The 17835-nt window shown below is 37.1% G+C and overlaps 1 protein-coding gene across 1 annotated transcript in view; it reads left to right on the forward strand.

Annotated features, from left to right (window-relative positions):
• cdh23 (cadherin-related 23) overlaps positions 1–17659 on the forward strand; it is a 308861-nt gene extending 291202 nt beyond the window's left edge. Inside the window, exons 50-69 of the mRNA XM_051125171.1 lie at positions 5–174; positions 1391–1528; positions 1618–1737; positions 2586–2763; positions 4272–4483; positions 5213–5407; positions 5508–5621; positions 6925–7054; positions 7464–7727; positions 8305–8466; positions 8571–8827; positions 8941–9038; positions 11385–11505; positions 11586–11665; positions 11836–11876; positions 12013–12073; positions 12262–12391; positions 12528–12650; positions 12987–13097; positions 14615–17659. Coding sequence (XP_050981128.1) covers positions 5–174; positions 1391–1528; positions 1618–1737; positions 2586–2763; positions 4272–4483; positions 5213–5407; positions 5508–5621; positions 6925–7054; positions 7464–7727; positions 8305–8466; positions 8571–8827; positions 8941–9038; positions 11385–11505; positions 11586–11665; positions 11836–11876; positions 12013–12073; positions 12262–12391; positions 12528–12650; positions 12987–13097; positions 14615–14953 — 3044 coding nt within the window. The 3' untranslated portion in view covers positions 14954–17659. The remainder of the gene's footprint in view (positions 1–4; positions 175–1390; positions 1529–1617; positions 1738–2585; positions 2764–4271; positions 4484–5212; positions 5408–5507; positions 5622–6924; positions 7055–7463; positions 7728–8304; positions 8467–8570; positions 8828–8940; positions 9039–11384; positions 11506–11585; positions 11666–11835; positions 11877–12012; positions 12074–12261; positions 12392–12527; positions 12651–12986; positions 13098–14614) is intronic.
• The last annotated feature ends 176 nt before the right edge of the window (positions 17660–17835 follow it).

Consider the following 17835-nt stretch of genomic DNA (forward strand, 5'->3'; position numbering starts at 1 on the left):
ACAGGTAAAATTGTGGCCAATCGTACGGTGGATTTTGAACAAGTGCAGTGGTTGAACTTCACGGTGCGTGCACAGGATCACGGCACGCCTCCTCGCTTTGCTGAGCTTCCTGTCTATCTGCGCATTGTTGATGTCAACGACAACAACCCAGTCTTTCAACGGCCTTTGTATCAGGTAAATCAGTGCAAACCAGAGAATCAGGGTACTGTGCAGATTGAATGCTTTTCTTTCCTGCTAAATTCAGGAAGTATTTTAATTCTGATGGAGAAAATTACAGGTGTAAAGCTCATGCAATAGGGTCAAAGTTTGACACTAGTGAAAATGCTTCTGTGTTGCTTTTTGCAATTTTTCAATGCAAAATCTTAATGACAAATTATAGTAAGTACAACACATTTAGTTACAAGTATTGCAGAAAATGTCTTTATGCATTTTGTACAGTTTTCCACAATCAGTTTATTTCCCTTCAGTGTACTATTTCTAATCCATTTAGACTCATTCTAACTTCCACTCTATCTATATATCTATCTATCTCACTAGCCAAGCCTAGCAACTAGAATCATGCTAGTACTTGCTAATCATGTTGGAAACATGCTAACAACATGCTAGTAACATGCTAATCATGCTAAAACATGTTATCAACATGCTAGTAACATAACTATATGCTAATCATGCTAACAACATGCTAATCTATCTATCTCATTAGCCAAGCTTAAAAACTAGAAGCATGCTAGTAACTTGCTAATCATTCTGGTAGCATGCTAATCATGTTAGAAACATGCTAGCAACATAACGTAATCATGCTAACAACATGTTAGAAAAATGTTTAACAACATGCTAATCGTGCTAGCAACATGCTAGTCATGTAACAAACATGCTAGCAACATACTAGTCATGTTAGAAACATCCTAGAAATGTGCTTATGACATGTTAATCATGCTAGAAACATGATTAGCAACATGCTAATTATGCTAGCAACATGCTAGTCATGCTACAAACATGTTAGCAACATGCTAGTCATGCTAGAAAAATGTTAGCAACATGTTAATCATGATCGCAACATGTTAACTTCATACTAATCTCTCAAGCCATTTCTCAAGCCAACCTAAAGTATGTCTTGATTTGTCTTGACTTGTTCTTATCTAGTTTCCAGATTTAAATGGGATTTTAAATATTTTCAGTGTTGCTTTCCTCAAAAAAACATTGCAGCACAACATTGACAATAATCTAAAATGTTTCAGCATAAAATCTGCATATTTGAATGATTTCATGACTTTGCATCACAGGAATAAATTACGTTTTACAATATATTCTAATAGAAAAACATTTTAAGTTGTAATAATATTTTACAATATTGCATTGTGTTTCATCATGCATATGTTTCTGTGTGCAGAAGTCCATTTTTGAGGATGTTGCACTTGGCACCATTATTGTAAGCGTGAGTGCGACAGATGCAGACTCCGGCCTGTTCTCTGTCATTGAATACGGGCTAGTGGATGGAGAGGGCAAGTTCGGCATCACACCCACAACGGTGAGTGTGTTGGTGTGAAAACAAAGACAATAAAAAATGCCATTTAAAATATCATTTATTTATTTATTGTTAATGTCTTATGTTATCAGGGTGACATCTATATCCTGTCTGCCCTGGACAGAGAGACCAAGGACCGTTACACACTCACAGCCTACGCTAGGGACAACCCTGGCGGAAGCCCAAACAACCGCAGAGAAAACTCCGTCCAGGTGCATAAATATGTGGATAAGCTGAAACAAAAAAAATAATTTGACTAATTATGGCATCCAAACTCAAGAGGCAGCATATGTTGCCCTTTTTATGTTTAGATCTGGTTTGTTCAGACACAAACAGATGAACTTGTGTTGTCATTTATCTCAATCTGAAATCCATGTTCGAACAACCTGTTCTGCAAACTGAGAAGGCCACTTGACCACAGGAAGAAAAACCAAATATGGATAAAATGATTTGAGCAAGAGACCTTGACGCAGTCAAGGCGGAGTATTGTTCACTTCCAGTTCCTGTTCGAGGAGGATATGAAGAGAGCATCAGCTGTGCAAATGAGGTTTCACAAGACATGAAGTGTTTGTGAGGTGGCCAAGTGTACAGCTTGCACTTCCTCTATTCACACTCTGTTGTTATGAGGAAATGGGAAGTGTAGAAGCAAAGCAAGCAGAAAATTAAAATACCAACAGCTGATGCAATTTTCAATGCAAACTTTGCATATTATTGACTTGCTAAAAGCTCCAAATGTGAGTAAAATGCAAATACGAATCAGCTTTGGTGAGTCCTGATGGCCAGTAACAGTTTTACGATCTGCATCATCATTAATCATCATTATATGTTTTAAAGTGAATTGTCAATTGGCTGTGTTCTCTATCAGTGTTCAGACAGCAAACTGTCCTGCACATGTTTGCATTTTTTTGCACAGAAAGTTTCAGTTTCATGTGAACAGTTTTGCATGAGCTGACCTCAAATACAAAAAAAAAGAAAAAACAAAAAACAAAACAGTTTTTGTACTCCACCTTAACACCTCTGTATCACATCTATGAACACTGTCTCTCTCTGTATCTCTTAGGTGCAGTTGACAGTACTGGATGTAAATGATTTCCGTCCACGTTTCTCAGAGAGAGTCTTCACCACTAGTGTGTTTGAGAATGAGCTGGTTGGTACATCAGTGATCACAATGAAGGCCATTGACCTCGATGAAGGGGAGAATGCATTACTTACATACAGTCTACAAGGCCCTGGAGCGGGTAAATCAAATACAAACAGATATACAGAAATATAGATACATGGGTTGTGAATTTAGAATTGAAGAATTGGCTTTATCTTTTTGATTAATTAAAAAAGTGAGGTTCAAAAAAATATATATTTATTTTATATTTTCTTTGTAAATTATGAAATTTTATTTAAAATAACGTGTCCCACAATTTCATGTCACTACCGAAGCAGTGCATGTTTTAGTCCATTGGCTCAGACCGATTTTTAACTAAACCCATACATTTATGATGAGGAAATATTTATGTCCTTCTCTCTCATAGCTACAGAGTGAGTATATAGGTCCTATCATTTTGAGGTAAATGTGGCTAAAAGTCTGGAAATCTGTTTGTAATTTTAAGGAACGTCACTACCGAAAACCTTTTTTCTGGAATTAATTTTGGGTTTGTTATTCCGTAACATTTAGATTTTATATGTGTACAACTGTTAAGAACTATGTTAGCTAAACATGTGCTGATTAGCATCTTTAAGCTAGGTTCAAAAGTATCTAAAATTGTCACCATCGAAACCCAAAACATTTGGTGAATCTTTGTTCTTGGGTGTTATCCCATAAAATCGTCACTACCATAACAGTCATGACCGAAACATGTCATCATTGTTTTGTTAGTGACAAAAGGAAACACATAATTCTCATATTTGTGGGAAATAAGCAAAAAATTTAGTACAGTTATTTTTAGTATTTTAGAGTTTTAGTAGAGTTTTAGTATGTGGGTTAAAATTCTGTAATGTGACGTGGTCACTACCAAAGCATTACTGTCACTACTGAAAATGTGCTGTCATACCAGAAACATGGGATGTTTTGTCAAAAATAAAGTATACTGAATTATCAACTAAAATGTTATGATAGTGTTTGGTTCAGTGTATATTCAAACTAATGTAAACTTGATTACTAATGTAATTGTAAAATCAGTATGATCAACTTTTTGTCATTTACAGAGAAAAATTGGATTGAAAATACAACAAATCTCATAAATCACACTTGAAATATTGTTAAAATTGTAATTGCTATTGATTTATCTCTGAAAACTTTTTAATAAAAAAAGAAAAAATTACATTTACTAGACAGATGTAAACAAAATCTTAATAGATCAAAATAACCGTTCTTATTAAATTATGTATCACTGTGTTTCGGTAGTGACAAACTTGGGGTGAGGACAAATATTCCAAAACTTTCTGAAAATACAATATGAGAATTAACTGCACAATTACTAGAAATGTGTGCCATGGATATTATACAATTTGCATACATACAAATATTTGTGGTAAAAGATTTTTTCAAGACGTTTCCAACTCTGATTTTGAACCAGTTCTGTAGAATTGCCTATATATATAACATCCTGTTTGCTATCTTGATTCAAAATCAGGAAATTAATTGGAAATTAAAGACATTCTCAATTTACTTTCCATGTACAATCTGATAAACCCACTCGTGTACATCTACATACTTTGATGTTGCAGATGTCTCTTCCTCTCTCTATCACAGATGCTTTCTCTCTGGATCCTGACACTGGGCTGATTCGCTCTCTGCGGTTACTGCAGAGTTTTGAGAGGTTTAATCTGACTGTAGTGGCGACCGATCATGGCAGAACGCCTCTCTGGGGAACCGCTATTCTTCAGATCACCGTCATAGATGTCAATGATAACAGGCCGATCTTTGTGCGGCCTGCCAATGGCACTATCATGCACATACTTGAGGTCTGTAGCAGTGAAAAACAAATTGATTACTAAATCACATTTTCTTTGTTTGAATGTAATTGAATGCAGGCTTTCTCACTCGCCCTGCATATTACAACTCAACCACTTTGATGTGCTCTCAGTTATCCCACATCATTCTTCTTTTGTCTTTCTCATTGTCTTTCTCACATCACAGGTACTTCATAGCAATATCCATTACATGTATTTGGTTAGCTAGCTGTCTAGTTGCATGCTGAAACACGCAGTAGAGATCTAGTGTTTGCTTGTGTGGTCAAGCCTCCTGTGTACATCTGACAGCCAGAGTGAAAAGATCATGTTGCAGATCCTTGTGATCATTGTGAAGCCCTTTATTCCCGAGCCCAAGTGATGAAACCCACCCCAGTGACTAAGAGACTTGTTAACCATAGTGTCATACCAGATAGTATTTTGAGTACTTTGAGAAACTTTGTAACTTCCTCTTGCAGACAGTCTTTAAAATCTTTAAAATGCCTTTGATTAGATGCAAAAGCACTAAATGGGACGAAACTCACACTGGAATCTCTCGCATGGACGAATTAACAGGGATGAGTCCCCCCGTTCAATACTTTGACCCAAATCTGTCACATGGATTTCTGTCATATCTGATGCACCGTATCTGGACTGAGAGAGATTGGAATGACCTGTTTTTGTTCAGGGTCAGACATCATGTTTGAGTGAGCATTTGGTCATGTTTTGTGTGTGCTGTTGCAGGAACAGCCTCCTGGGCTGGTGGTGTATGAAGTGTTCGCCACAGACGAGGATGAGGGAGTGAACGGAGAGGTCCGGTATAGCTTCCTGCAGACTGGAGCAGGAAATAGAGACTGGGAGAACTTCCATATTGATGCAGTGACTGGGGTGATCACCACTGCAGTTAAACTAGACAGAGAGAAACAAGCCCTGTACAGTGTGAGTCTTTCTTTCTAACCAAGGTCACTGAAATTAGAAAATGGCAGAAAACCTTCACAAATGGTGCAATAACCATTTAAGTTCCTGTATTTGTCTGTAGCTGGTTGTGGTGGCCTATGACCTCGGGCAGCCTGTCCCATATGAGACCATGCAGCCGCTGCAAGTGGCTCTATCTGACATTGACGACAATGAACCTGTCTTTCTGAAACCTCCGGTAATGTTTTGATCATTTGTTTTTAAATATCAGATACATCACTGTTTTTCAAGTACAGACTACAGGCCAGTTGTCCAGTTTAGTATTAACCCTGTAAAACCTGACTATGAAATAATAGTCATAAAAACAAAACAATTTCATTTGTTTGGCTAAAGATTAAGATGAAATTCTGATAACTTGTAAATCAGTGAGATATTTATCAGTATAACAGACTACTTACATAAAATGCATACAAGTTTACATAGAACTTGCAGAATCTGCAAAATGTTAATCATTTTACCAAAATAAGAGGGATCATACATCATGCATGTTATTTTTTATTTAGTACTGACCTGAATAAGATATTTTACATAAAAGACGTCTACATATAGTCCACAATAGAAAATAATAGTTGAATTTATCAAAATGACCCTATTAATAGGCTTACATACACTTGATTTTTAATACTGTGTTGTTACCTGAATGATCCAGCATTATTTGTATATTTGAACCCTTTCCAACAATGACTGTATGATTTTGAGATCCATCTTTTCACACTAAGGACAACTGAGGGACTCATATGCAACTATTACAGAAGGTTCAAACAAAGGTTTCATTTAGTACTGCCCTTCAGAAGATACTTACATGTTCCCCAGAAGACAAAATAAGTTTACCAGGGTACATTTAAGAATTTACCCTGATCTTCGATTTTAAAAAGTTTTCACCCCCGGCTCTTAATGCATCGTGTTTCCTTCTGAAGCATCAGTGAGTGTTTGAACCGTCTGTAATAGTTGCATATGAGTCCCTCAGTTGTCCTCAGTGTGAAAAGATGGATCTCAAAATCATACAGTCATTGTTGGAAAGGATTCAAATACACGAAAATGCTGAAGAACCGAAGAATTTGTGGGATCTGAAGGATTTTTCTGAAGAACAGCGGACAGTTTAACTGTTCCGAACAAACAAGTGACTCATTAACAACTATTACTAAACAGAAAAAAACAGCTATGGATTATTCAGGTATTATTTTCTCTTGTGGACTACATGTAAACGTCTTTTATGTGAAATTTGTGATTCAGGTCAGTGCTAAATAATTATTACTAAATAATAATTACTCAAATGACAGAAGGCATGTAGTAAATTGTTTTTTCAGCAAAGTTTTGATCATGTTGGTTATTTAGAGCCCTGAGACCCCTTTGCATATCAAATCTAATACAGTAAGCTTTATAGAGTTAAGGACTTCTACAGTACATCATGAAATGTGATATTTGAAAATTTTCCCAATTATTGCTTAAGTCTTGAATTCTGTGTGTTGCGTGTTTTTCAGAGAGGAAGTTTGCCATATCAGTCTCTGTCTGTGCCTGAGCACTCGTCTCCAGGGACCGTTGTTGGCAATGTGACTGGTGCAGTGGACGCAGACGAGGGCTCTAATGCTATCGTCTACTATTTCATTGCAGGTGCAAACACAATGCTAAACAACAAAAATGAACCCCTATAGATGCATTTGCTCCATTCAGCTGGTAGAAAAGGAGTTTATGAGTTTGAATTTAATGTGAAATGTAAATGGATGTTTCCTGAATTGACTTGTATCTCTCTGCCAAACATATTCATGAAAGAATATATATAAAGGCCAGTGAACCTAGGTCTCAAACCAACACCCTTGATCAACTATTGTAGGTCAGGACTCTTTCTTCATAGAATTTAGAAATGTATCACACAGTTTGCACAACTTCATTGCATCAGCAGAAGGTGCTGACATTTCTGAGAAACTTTGAATTTTGCTTGTAAACTTAACAGAATGTTGGTAGTATTTCACACATAGCCTGTGTAAACCTGTTTAACTGCTTTAATGATGCTCTTTTCTAGGAGGCGATACCGAGGGAAACTTTGGTATGAGTGTGGCCGGAGTTTTACGGGTCAAAAAAGATCTGGATCGGGAAGAAATCCCAGTGTATTCCATCATCGTTAAAGCTTCCAGTAACCGAAACTGGTCTCCTCCGAGAGGTCAAAGGTCACAGCGGGCCCAAGTGCTTGACCCGAGCCGTGACCCTACACTACAGGAAGTAAGAATCTTCCTTGAGGACATCAACGACCAGTCTCCAAGATTCACAAAGATGGAATACACAGCAGGTAACAGATTTGATGTATTTTGAAACCATTTTCAAGTTTCTATTTTATGCTATTTTTTTGTATTTAATTATATTTCAATTTTCCCACCACTGTTTTTAGGTTTATTTAATTTTGAGCTTTTATTTGCTTTGCATTATTATTGTCCTTTTTTGTTGTTGTTGTTGTTTTTTTTTTTTTTTTGTCTAAAACCCTTTAGCCTCACCATCAGCTCAGAATTGGCCTTTTCTTCTGCTAGCAACTTTTAAACTCTTTGGTCTTAAACTTCTATTTCTGCTTTTGCTCCTCATCTAAAATTGATTGAATTCATTATATTCAAAAGTGTAACATATATATATAATCTAGTTATAATCTAGGGACATATAATCTAGTTATAACCTGAATAATTTGCATAAATAAGTTATGGTAAAAATTTGCCGAGACAGTTTAATATGACCTTCATATTTAATTTAAATTTAAATTATTTTTTATTTTATTTAGTTTAAATACCCTTGTATTAAGTACCCTTGTGACAACCCCTATGGTATGTTCCTATTTAGACAAGTAAGTGTAAGCTTACCTGTCTCTCTTTCTTCGTCAGGTGTGGCTGCAGATGCTAAAGTGGGCTCTGATCTGATCCGGGTGCAAGCAATTGATAATGACATTGGCAACAACAGTCTTGTTCTTTATCACATTCTGTCCATCCGCTACATCAAACTGCATTCCAATGACTCTGAAGACATGGGCAACGTTTTCATCATCGGTCTGTGTGCTTTACACACTCTGCAACTCTCTGTTGAAATATCAGTTTATTTAAATGCTATTTATTTGTTGTTGTTTTTTTTAGCGACTCTTCTTTATTTCCAGGTGAGACTGATGGAATCATCCGGACGTTTGACCTGTTTATGGCGTATGATCCGGGGTATTTTGTGGTGGAGGTTCTGGCAAGAGATCTAGCAGGACATAGTGACGTAACACTAGTGGGCATTTACATTCTGAGGGACGACCAACGAGTGAAAATCGTCATTAATGAGATACCAGAGCGTGTACGGCTGTTTCAGGAGGAGTTTATAAACCTGCTCTCAAACATCACAGGAGCCATAGTCAACACTGATGACGTACAGGTACATGAGTGTTTGTGCTATCATTAATAATATCATGAGAAATTAGATTAGAATCCTTGTCTGTACAAAGTTATATTCATTTTTTCTCCTGTTTATAATATTTTTTTCCATAGTTTCATGTGGATAAAAAGGGAAGAGTAAACTTTGCTCAAACCGATGTTCTGATTCATGTGGTCAACAAGCAGACCAACCGTATTCTAGATGTGGAGAGGTAAGAGTTACATATCAAACATGACCAATGCAAAAAAATAGAATAATGTTTAAAAAGCAATTAAATATATATTTTTTTAAATAATATTATTTTTATAATAAGTAATATCATTTTTTTTCGTTATATGAAGGTCACATTAAAGTACATATATATACTACCAGTCAAAAGTTTTTAAGTTAGGTTTTTAATGTTTTTAAATGAAGTTTCTTCTGCTCACCAAGCATTTATTTGATCAAAAATACAGCAAAAGGAGTAATATTGTGAAATACTTTGTGTTGTTTTCTGTGTGAATATATTTTAAAATGTAATTCTTTCCTGTGATCAAAGCTAAATTTTCAGCACCATTACTCCAGTCTTCAGTGTCACATGATCCTTTTTTCTTTTTTTTTTTTTTTTTTACTCAGCTGTTTTCAACATCATAATAATAAATGTTTTTGAGCAGCAAATCAGAATATTAGAATGATTTCTGGAGGGTCATCTGACTGGAGTAATGATGCTAAAAATTCAGCTTTGAAATCACAAGAATAAATTACATTTTAAAATATATTCAAATAGAATACAGTTATTTTAAATAGTAAAATTATTTTAAAATGTTATACTTTGGATCAAATAAATGCAGGCTTGGTAAGCAGAAGAGACTTCTTAAAAAAAATAGTCTTGGGTAGCAGTAGCCAACATTACATTGTATGGATCAAAATTATAGATTTTTCTTTTATGCCAAAAATCATTAGGATATTAAAGGAGAGCTCCACTTCCAGAACAAGAATTCACAAATAATTTACTCACCCCATTGTCATCCAAGATGTTCATGTCTTTCTGTCTTCAGTCGTGAAGAAATTATGGTTTTTGAGGAAAGCATTTCAGGATTTTTCTCCAAATAATAGACTTCATTAGTGCCCCGATTTTGAACTTCCAAAATGTAGTTTAAATGCAGCTTCAAAGGGCTCTAAACAGTCGAGGAAGAAGTGTCTTATCTAGCAAAATGTAATTTTTTCGTAAAGTAACTTTTTTTTTTTTATACTTTTTAAGCACAAAAGCTTGTGTAGTACAGGCTCTGAGATTCACGTTCACGACGCTACATACTATTGAATCACGGCAAATGGGAAAAGTTCGGACCATTTTACCGACTCGGACCTTTGAGTCTTGTTCAGCAAAATGAACTAATGTTTTTTTCGAGTCAATTTGGTCATTTTAGCAAAATATAATTAAAATATTACGTACTACTTATCTTACTTATCTTACCCTAACACATCTACTGCTTACACAAACGTTGATCACACTACAAACAAGACAAAACTATAATGCTATAAGAAACAAAAAAGATTAATTCATTGTTTACCTGGGTCTTTAGTCTATGATTAGCTCACCTCACCTCATATCTGACAAGTTTTTGGGTTTAAGTCGTTCGTTCATCACGTGACAACTCCATAAGATGAACGAACGACTCGGAAAACCCGAAGACTCGAAACAGGTGAACTAATTCCAGTACAGTACGGGGTGTTGCACATGCGTGACTGAACGAATCACTCCCCGAGACGACTCGTTCTTGTCGAGTCACATTAAAGATTCGTTCAGAATGAAAGAATCGTTCAAGAACGACCCAATACTAATTCGTAGCATCGTGGACGCGCATCCCAGAGCCTGTGCTACACAAGCTTTTGTGCTTAAAAATTATACAAATTTTTATTTTTCGAAAACAATGACTGATCGTTTCGCTAGATAAGACCCTTCTTCCTCGACTGGGATTGTTTAGAGCCCTTTGAAGCTGCATTTAAACTACATTTTGAAAGTTCAAAATCGGGACACCAATGAAGTCCATTATATGGAGAAAAATCCTGAAATGTTTTCCTCAAAAACCATCATTTCTTTACGACTGAAGACAGAAAGACATGAAAATCTTGGACGACAAGGGGGTGAGTACATTATTTGTAAATTGTTGTTCTGGAAGTGGACTTCTCCTGTAAATAAAGATCAAGCGCCATGAAGATATTTTGTACATTTCCTACCGTAAATATATTAAAACTTAATTTTTGATTAGTAAAATGCATTGCTAAGAACATCATTTGGACAACTTTAAAGGCGATTTTTCTAAATTTTTTTATTTTTTTTTTTGCACCCTTAGATTCCAGCTATTCAAATAGCTGTATCTCGGCCAAATATTATCATATCATATCCTAACAAACCATACAGCAATGGAAAGCTTATTTATTTAGCTATAATTTTAAAAACATTGTGGTCCAGGGTCACATATAGTGATAAATTCTTGCTTTGGAATAGTCTCATCCAGTCAGTTTGATCCATTGAGGATGATTGATTAGTTCACTGAATTAATTCATTGGTTTTCAGAGTGATTCAGATGATCGATGAGAACAAGGAGCAGTTGAGGAATCTGTTTAGAAACTACAACATTCTGGATGTTCAGCCTGCTGTGACCGCTCGTGCACCTGATGACCTTACCACCTTACAGGTGTGTGTGTTTGTATACAATGTATTTGTTGTATTCAGTATGCATTATATTCAGCATGAATGCTTATTTATCTATTTCAGATGGCCATTATCATCTTGGCAGTTTTACTCTTCCTTGCTGCCATGTTGTTTATTCTGATGAACTGGTATTACCGCACAGTGTGAGTACTTTCATTAAAGAATCCAATGAAGCATTAAATTCTCACAGAAAGAAGCACCACGTCAAATCCTGTTTTGTAACTTGCCATGTTCACTCACTTCCCGTTGAATGCATAACTAGGTATCTGAGGTTCTATTATAAGATTAGAGATTTTGTTTCTTGTTTTAATAGGCACAAAAGGAAGCTGAAGGCGATTGTTGCTGGCTCCACAGGTAAGCTGCCGGGAATGTCCCATCCCTCCGATTGGAGGAAGCTAAGACTAATCCTCAGATGAGTTGACATTTAACAAACATGGCTTTGTGTTTGTTGTCACGGTAGAAGCTTGTTTGGTTTTTTCTCTATCTGCAGGAAATCAGGGGTTGATGGATATTCTGGATATGCCCAACACAAACAAGTACTCATTTGAAGGGTGAGTGAGTGATACAATGGTGTTGTTCACTTTTTGTATGTGTTAACAGAGCTCCAGACTGCTAAAATAATCACACGTGGCAAAACTTAACATACTCTTACTATAGAAGATATGTTCAAAATACAATACAACACATAGACTAAATTGTAAGGTTATCACAATGCTTCTCTTTCTCTATGTGCTTATAGAGCAAATCCGGTTTGGCTAGATCCTTTCTGCAGGAATCTGGAGTTAGCAGCACAGGCAGAGCATGAAGACGACCTTCCTGAAGACTTGAGTGACATTGCTGACCTCTGGAACAGCCCGGCTCGCACACACGTAATAAATTCACCAAAAACACTGTGTTGTCATCACAAGCACCTAAACCTTCTCTTTGTCTTCTGTTGACTTTGTGAGGTACTTAAGCGTTATCTTCACTTTATAGGGCACTAAATAAATATCTTGTCTTCTGTAGGGTACATTTGGGCGTGAGCCTCAGGCCTCTAAACCAGAGGATGACCGATATTTACGAGCTGCTATTCAGGAGTACGACAACATCGCCAAACTAGGACAAATCATGAGAGAGGGGCCCATAAAGGTGAGAACATTCACTGCAAATCTGACATCGGAGCTACTGATAAACCTGTCAAAGGTTGGAGAACATAAACAGGCAAACAAGTCATTTTTGAGAGCACAGACAGAAGATGGGATCATCATACAGTACTAACTAGACACAAATCCAAACTTTAAATATATTTCAAGTGTATTTTAAGTTTAGAATGAACATTTCTGGTGGGGTTTTTTTTTTCAAAGCAAGACTTAAACTCAGTTTAGACTCAATATAATATAATGTGGGGTGAGATCATGTTCTTAATGAGGTGAAATATTAGAATCGTGCTAAGACACCACATGACCAATGCTGCCATCCAATCAGGGCTCGCTGCTCAAGGTGGTTCTGGATGACTACCTGAGACTCAAAAAGCTGTTTGCCGCCCGCATGGTCACCAAGTCGACCAGCCACGGTGACCAGTCATCAGTTACAGAGGTGGGCGATGTGACAGGGTGCTATGTTTGCTCTTCCTCTACACCCCTCTTTCTCACTGCTGGCTGACTACGTCTCCACCCTGTTCTATCAGTAGAAACCCTGGGTTCTCCTGCTGTCCAGAGTCATGTGACCCTGCTGATGTTTCCCAGGCTATTTCATAGCCTGCTCACTGCTCTTCGCTGCATCACAGTTGTGTTTGCTGCTCTCTCTTGGTGTTTACTCTAAAACTGCTGTCAAATTGTAAGTTTTTGTGTTGTTAATGTTTACTTTATTTCTATTTCCTTACATTGTCTTGCATCCATCTGTATTTCCATATATCTATGTTTTTTTCTATCCAACCACCATGCAATCATTTATTCATCAATGCATCTACAAACCTATAATTCGATGAATTCATCTATAATTGCATCTCTTAATAATTCCATCCCACCATGCATCCATTAATCACTCCATCCATCCATTCATTATTGTGTCCATCATTCCTGTTATCCATCATGCATCTATCTCTTCATCTACCAATCCATAATTCCATGCATGCATATGATTGACAACTCCATCCACCATCATGCATCCATCTACCAATCCATACATTTACCCACCTATCATGCATCTAACCATCCATGATTGCATCTATCCATAATTTCATCCTTCCATACATCCATCATCAAATTCATCAACCAATTCCTAACTTGTCCATAATTCCATCCCACCATGCATCCATTCTCATCACTCCATCATTGCATCCATCCATTCATTATTTTATCCATCCATCATGCATCCATCTACAATCTACAAATCCATATTTCTATGCAACCATCTGATTGATAATTCCATCCTACCATCCATACATTTATTACTCCATCATTCCTTCTAACCACCCATCATGCATTTTTCTGCCACTCCATAAATGTATTAAACCATATTTCATCCACCAACTAAACAAAACATGAATTCCTCCACCCATTAACTCATTCATCCATGCATCCAACAACTATTGCATCTATTCATAATTCCATCTCACCAAACATCCATCATTGTATCCATCCACCAATTCATAATTCCATTCATCAATCTATGACTGCATTCAATTATCCATCCAACCACCCAACCATCTATCCATCCATTCATACATCCACCCAACCATCCGTCCATCCATTCATATATCCACCCACCAAACCATCCAACCAACCATCCATTCATACATCCAACCAACCACAATCTAACTATCCATCCTTTCATACATCCACCCACCCAACTAACTATCTGTCCATCTATTCATACATCCACCCACTCAACCAACCATCTATCCAATCCATTCATACATCCATCCAACCAATATCTGTCTATTTATTCAAACATCCAACCAACCAATCATTTATTCATACATTCACCCACCCACCTAACCAATTATACATCCACCCAACCAACCATTTATCTATCCATCCATCACTCCATCATTGCGTCAATTCCAAAATCATGCATCATTTCATTCATCCATCCATGTTCTCATCTATCAGCTGATCCAAAGTGACCTGGATGAAGATGACGATGAGCGCGTTGGTGTCGGAGGTCGAGGAACCCTTCGCTTCAAGCACAAACTTCCGATCGAGCTCAGGGGTCCTGACGGGGTGCACGCGGTTCACGGCAGCACAGGCACGCTGTTGACCTCTGACCTCAACAGCCTGCCTGAAGATGACCAGCGGGCTCTGGCACGCTCTCTTGAAGCTTTGCACGCAGATGGCGGACTGTATGCCGAACGCAACGCCCGAACAGAATCTGCAAAATCCACACCATTGCACAGAAACAAGGGCAGCGACACTCTGTCGGAGAGTCCGTTAGAGATCACGGAATTATGACTAGCCGAGGCCTCGCTGGTCTGAGCAAACAACAAAGTGCACGCCACTCCTGGCTCCTTGTTTTCAACGGAAACTCTTTCCTGTGATGTGGAGAAGAGTTCAGGTTTGTAAGGGCCAGGTGTGAGAAAGGTGTGTAGGTGATGTGTGTGTGGACCTGGAATGCCCAAATCAAGGGCGACTCGTCTAGTCAGGGCTATTTCAAGAGTATAGAGACTTTAACCACACACTTAAACTACACAATGGGTAACGAATGCACTCTCAGACCAGTGGAAGGCCGAAAACAGACACTAGTTTTTATTTAGTTACTTTTTCATATTTCAATGGGACACCAGGGAATAACATGGTGATTTATGTGTACATTGAACTCTTCGAACTGTTTATGAGAGTATATCTCTGGGGCTTTTCACACCGTGATTAACCCTGGGCTAAGCAACATTTCACACTTGGAAAAGGAAAAGGGTTTAACTCTGGGTTCTAAAGCTAGAACAGAGTAAGCAGTGTTTATTGCAGTGCCATTGGTGTATGGAGGATTTGCACTTATGTCACGGTTTGGTCAATTACCCGGATGCGCGGCCATATTGGAGATACTCAGATGTAAACAACAGCATTGATTGCCCGTTTAATGTACTACTGACCATGTTGTTCTGCTAATTTATGCTGTCTAAACCACGGAAAAAAATATGTGGAAGCTGCTATATCATGGACTTTGTAACCAGGAAAGGGCGCAATATTTTGACAAACTAAAGTTAATAGGTCGTAAAGATACCTACAAGCAGTATTAAGATATTAGCCTAATATTTCACCTACTTGACCGGAAAGAACAAACACGAATGAACCAACCACAAATGCCTTTTCTTAGTTTTTTGCACTCTTCTCCTAGATTTGTTATAACTTTTGGCAGACTATAATACTGTTTTTCATTAGTACAGCCCAAAACATGACAATAATTGATCATTTTCAGCATCAATCAAAAAAATATGCAAGTTTCGTTGGGTTCAGTGGCATTGTTTACATTCAGTGCTGCCAATATGGCCGATTAATGATGCACCGTAAAAACCCTCTGTAGTGTGAGATAGTGCAGTGCTAGTAAACCTTGAGTTTAGCAACAGACAACCAGTCCTAAATAAAATCATTCAGATATTCATGCACTTCATATGGCTGCAGAAAGTATCTTTTCACAGTTTAGTAGAAGAGTCAATGTTTAAAAAAGTTGAACAGTGGTGGGTAAACAATGTTAACTGGAGAGATTAAGAAATAGTATTATTTTATTATTTTTATATATTGTTTTTGTCTCTATAGCGTTTAAATTCAAAAAGCATGATTGAAAAGTTTTTCATTTGTCATGCTGGTGTACCAAACAGTTTCTGAAAAAAATTACAATTTTATAAGGCTAAACGGTTGAGCTAATGTTGCCGCGTCTTTTCGCCCAATCCAATTTACAAATGCTTGACACTTAGTTAGTTGTCTACGCTACTGCTATAGTATTACTGCAGTACGTACCCATACTTCAAAATACGGGCTGTGTCACAGTATTTACGTTAGTAAATAGTCTCACATGCGGTAATGGAACCATAGCGGCGCTCGGACCTCAGGCGCGTTTGGCATATAGTTGACAAAGAACGTGAAACGGTGCATGACCCGCTGGACCAGGTAATCTTAAAACGTTTTTGAATTAGCTGTAAGATATGACGCAGCTAAGTTCAGTGGACTCTCAGGGTACGTTAGTTCTGAATCAACGTTCCTAGGTATTTTTCTTTCCTAAAAAATAATCCGGGTTCAAAAATGGTGTGAACTGTGAATAGATGACAAAGCTGAATAATGTAATATCGTTCTATCCAAATAATTATTAACTATATAAAAATGTGCATTGAAAAAATAGCATGTTTATTTATTTATTTAAAACCCTGGGTTAACAGTGTGAAAAGCCCATCTGATATAAAGAAACGACCACAAAAAATATACTGTACGGCAAGCCGCTCTGTGCCGGTGTCTTTACAGTGAGATTTAAGACGTTACAAAAATGACTTTATGAACTCTTGTCTTTAAAAATTGTGAACTATCTGAAAAAAGTGGAAGACTGCATTCAAGAAAATGGACAAAAAGCTGTTCCATGGACCAATGAGGAAAGCCAGTCAGCAGACCAAACACTGTTTCCACTGAACTCACCAGAGGTTTGTCTGGTCAACTAACAAAACATTTCATTTTTGCTTGAACTGAGGGACTTGTGTGTGTGTGTCACGTGTTAATAAAAAAAAGGCAGCGAAACTAGTGCTTGAAAGGTTCATGTGATGCGGTAATTCAATTTGAAATTTAAAAAAAAAAAAAAAGAGGAAAAGGCTGTTAAAATATAAAAGTCAAGCTATTATGGTTCATTGACAACACTGCCACCTCAGAGGGGGGGAAATACCATGTCTTTATTTTCCTTTAATTTTTTGATATATAAAAATAAAGATTACAAAAGATATTTTTGGAAAAGAAAACTGCTGACCTACCAAACAGAGCTGAGTATAAATGGTTGTATTTAATTGTATTTATTTTTAAACATTTTATACCAGATTATTTGAATGGTGTGTGTTGTAAGGCATTATTATTTTTATATCCCCTTTTTTGTAATTTTTCTTTTTCATTATTGTCTGGTCACCAGCGTTGAAGCTGTAGATGGAAAATCTTTGTGGATCCTGTTTGAATAAAGGAAATATGCAATGGTTTTGCCTTAAGGTCCTGAAGATGATAAAATATTGACTAAAGCAGCTGTTGTCATGAAGGACGACATTCCTCTTTGTATTAAAGCCCAGCAGCAGGATATTAAAAAGAGTAATGTGGCCCTTACATGATACACTTAGACAAAATAAAATCTCTCAAAAGTCCTGTTCAAACAGTAA

The sequence above is a fragment of the Labeo rohita genome, chromosome 13 (genome assembly GCF_022985175.1).
Source record: "Labeo rohita strain BAU-BD-2019 chromosome 13, IGBB_LRoh.1.0, whole genome shotgun sequence".
In the NCBI taxonomy this organism is placed as follows: Eukaryota; Metazoa; Chordata; class Actinopteri; order Cypriniformes; family Cyprinidae; genus Labeo; species Labeo rohita.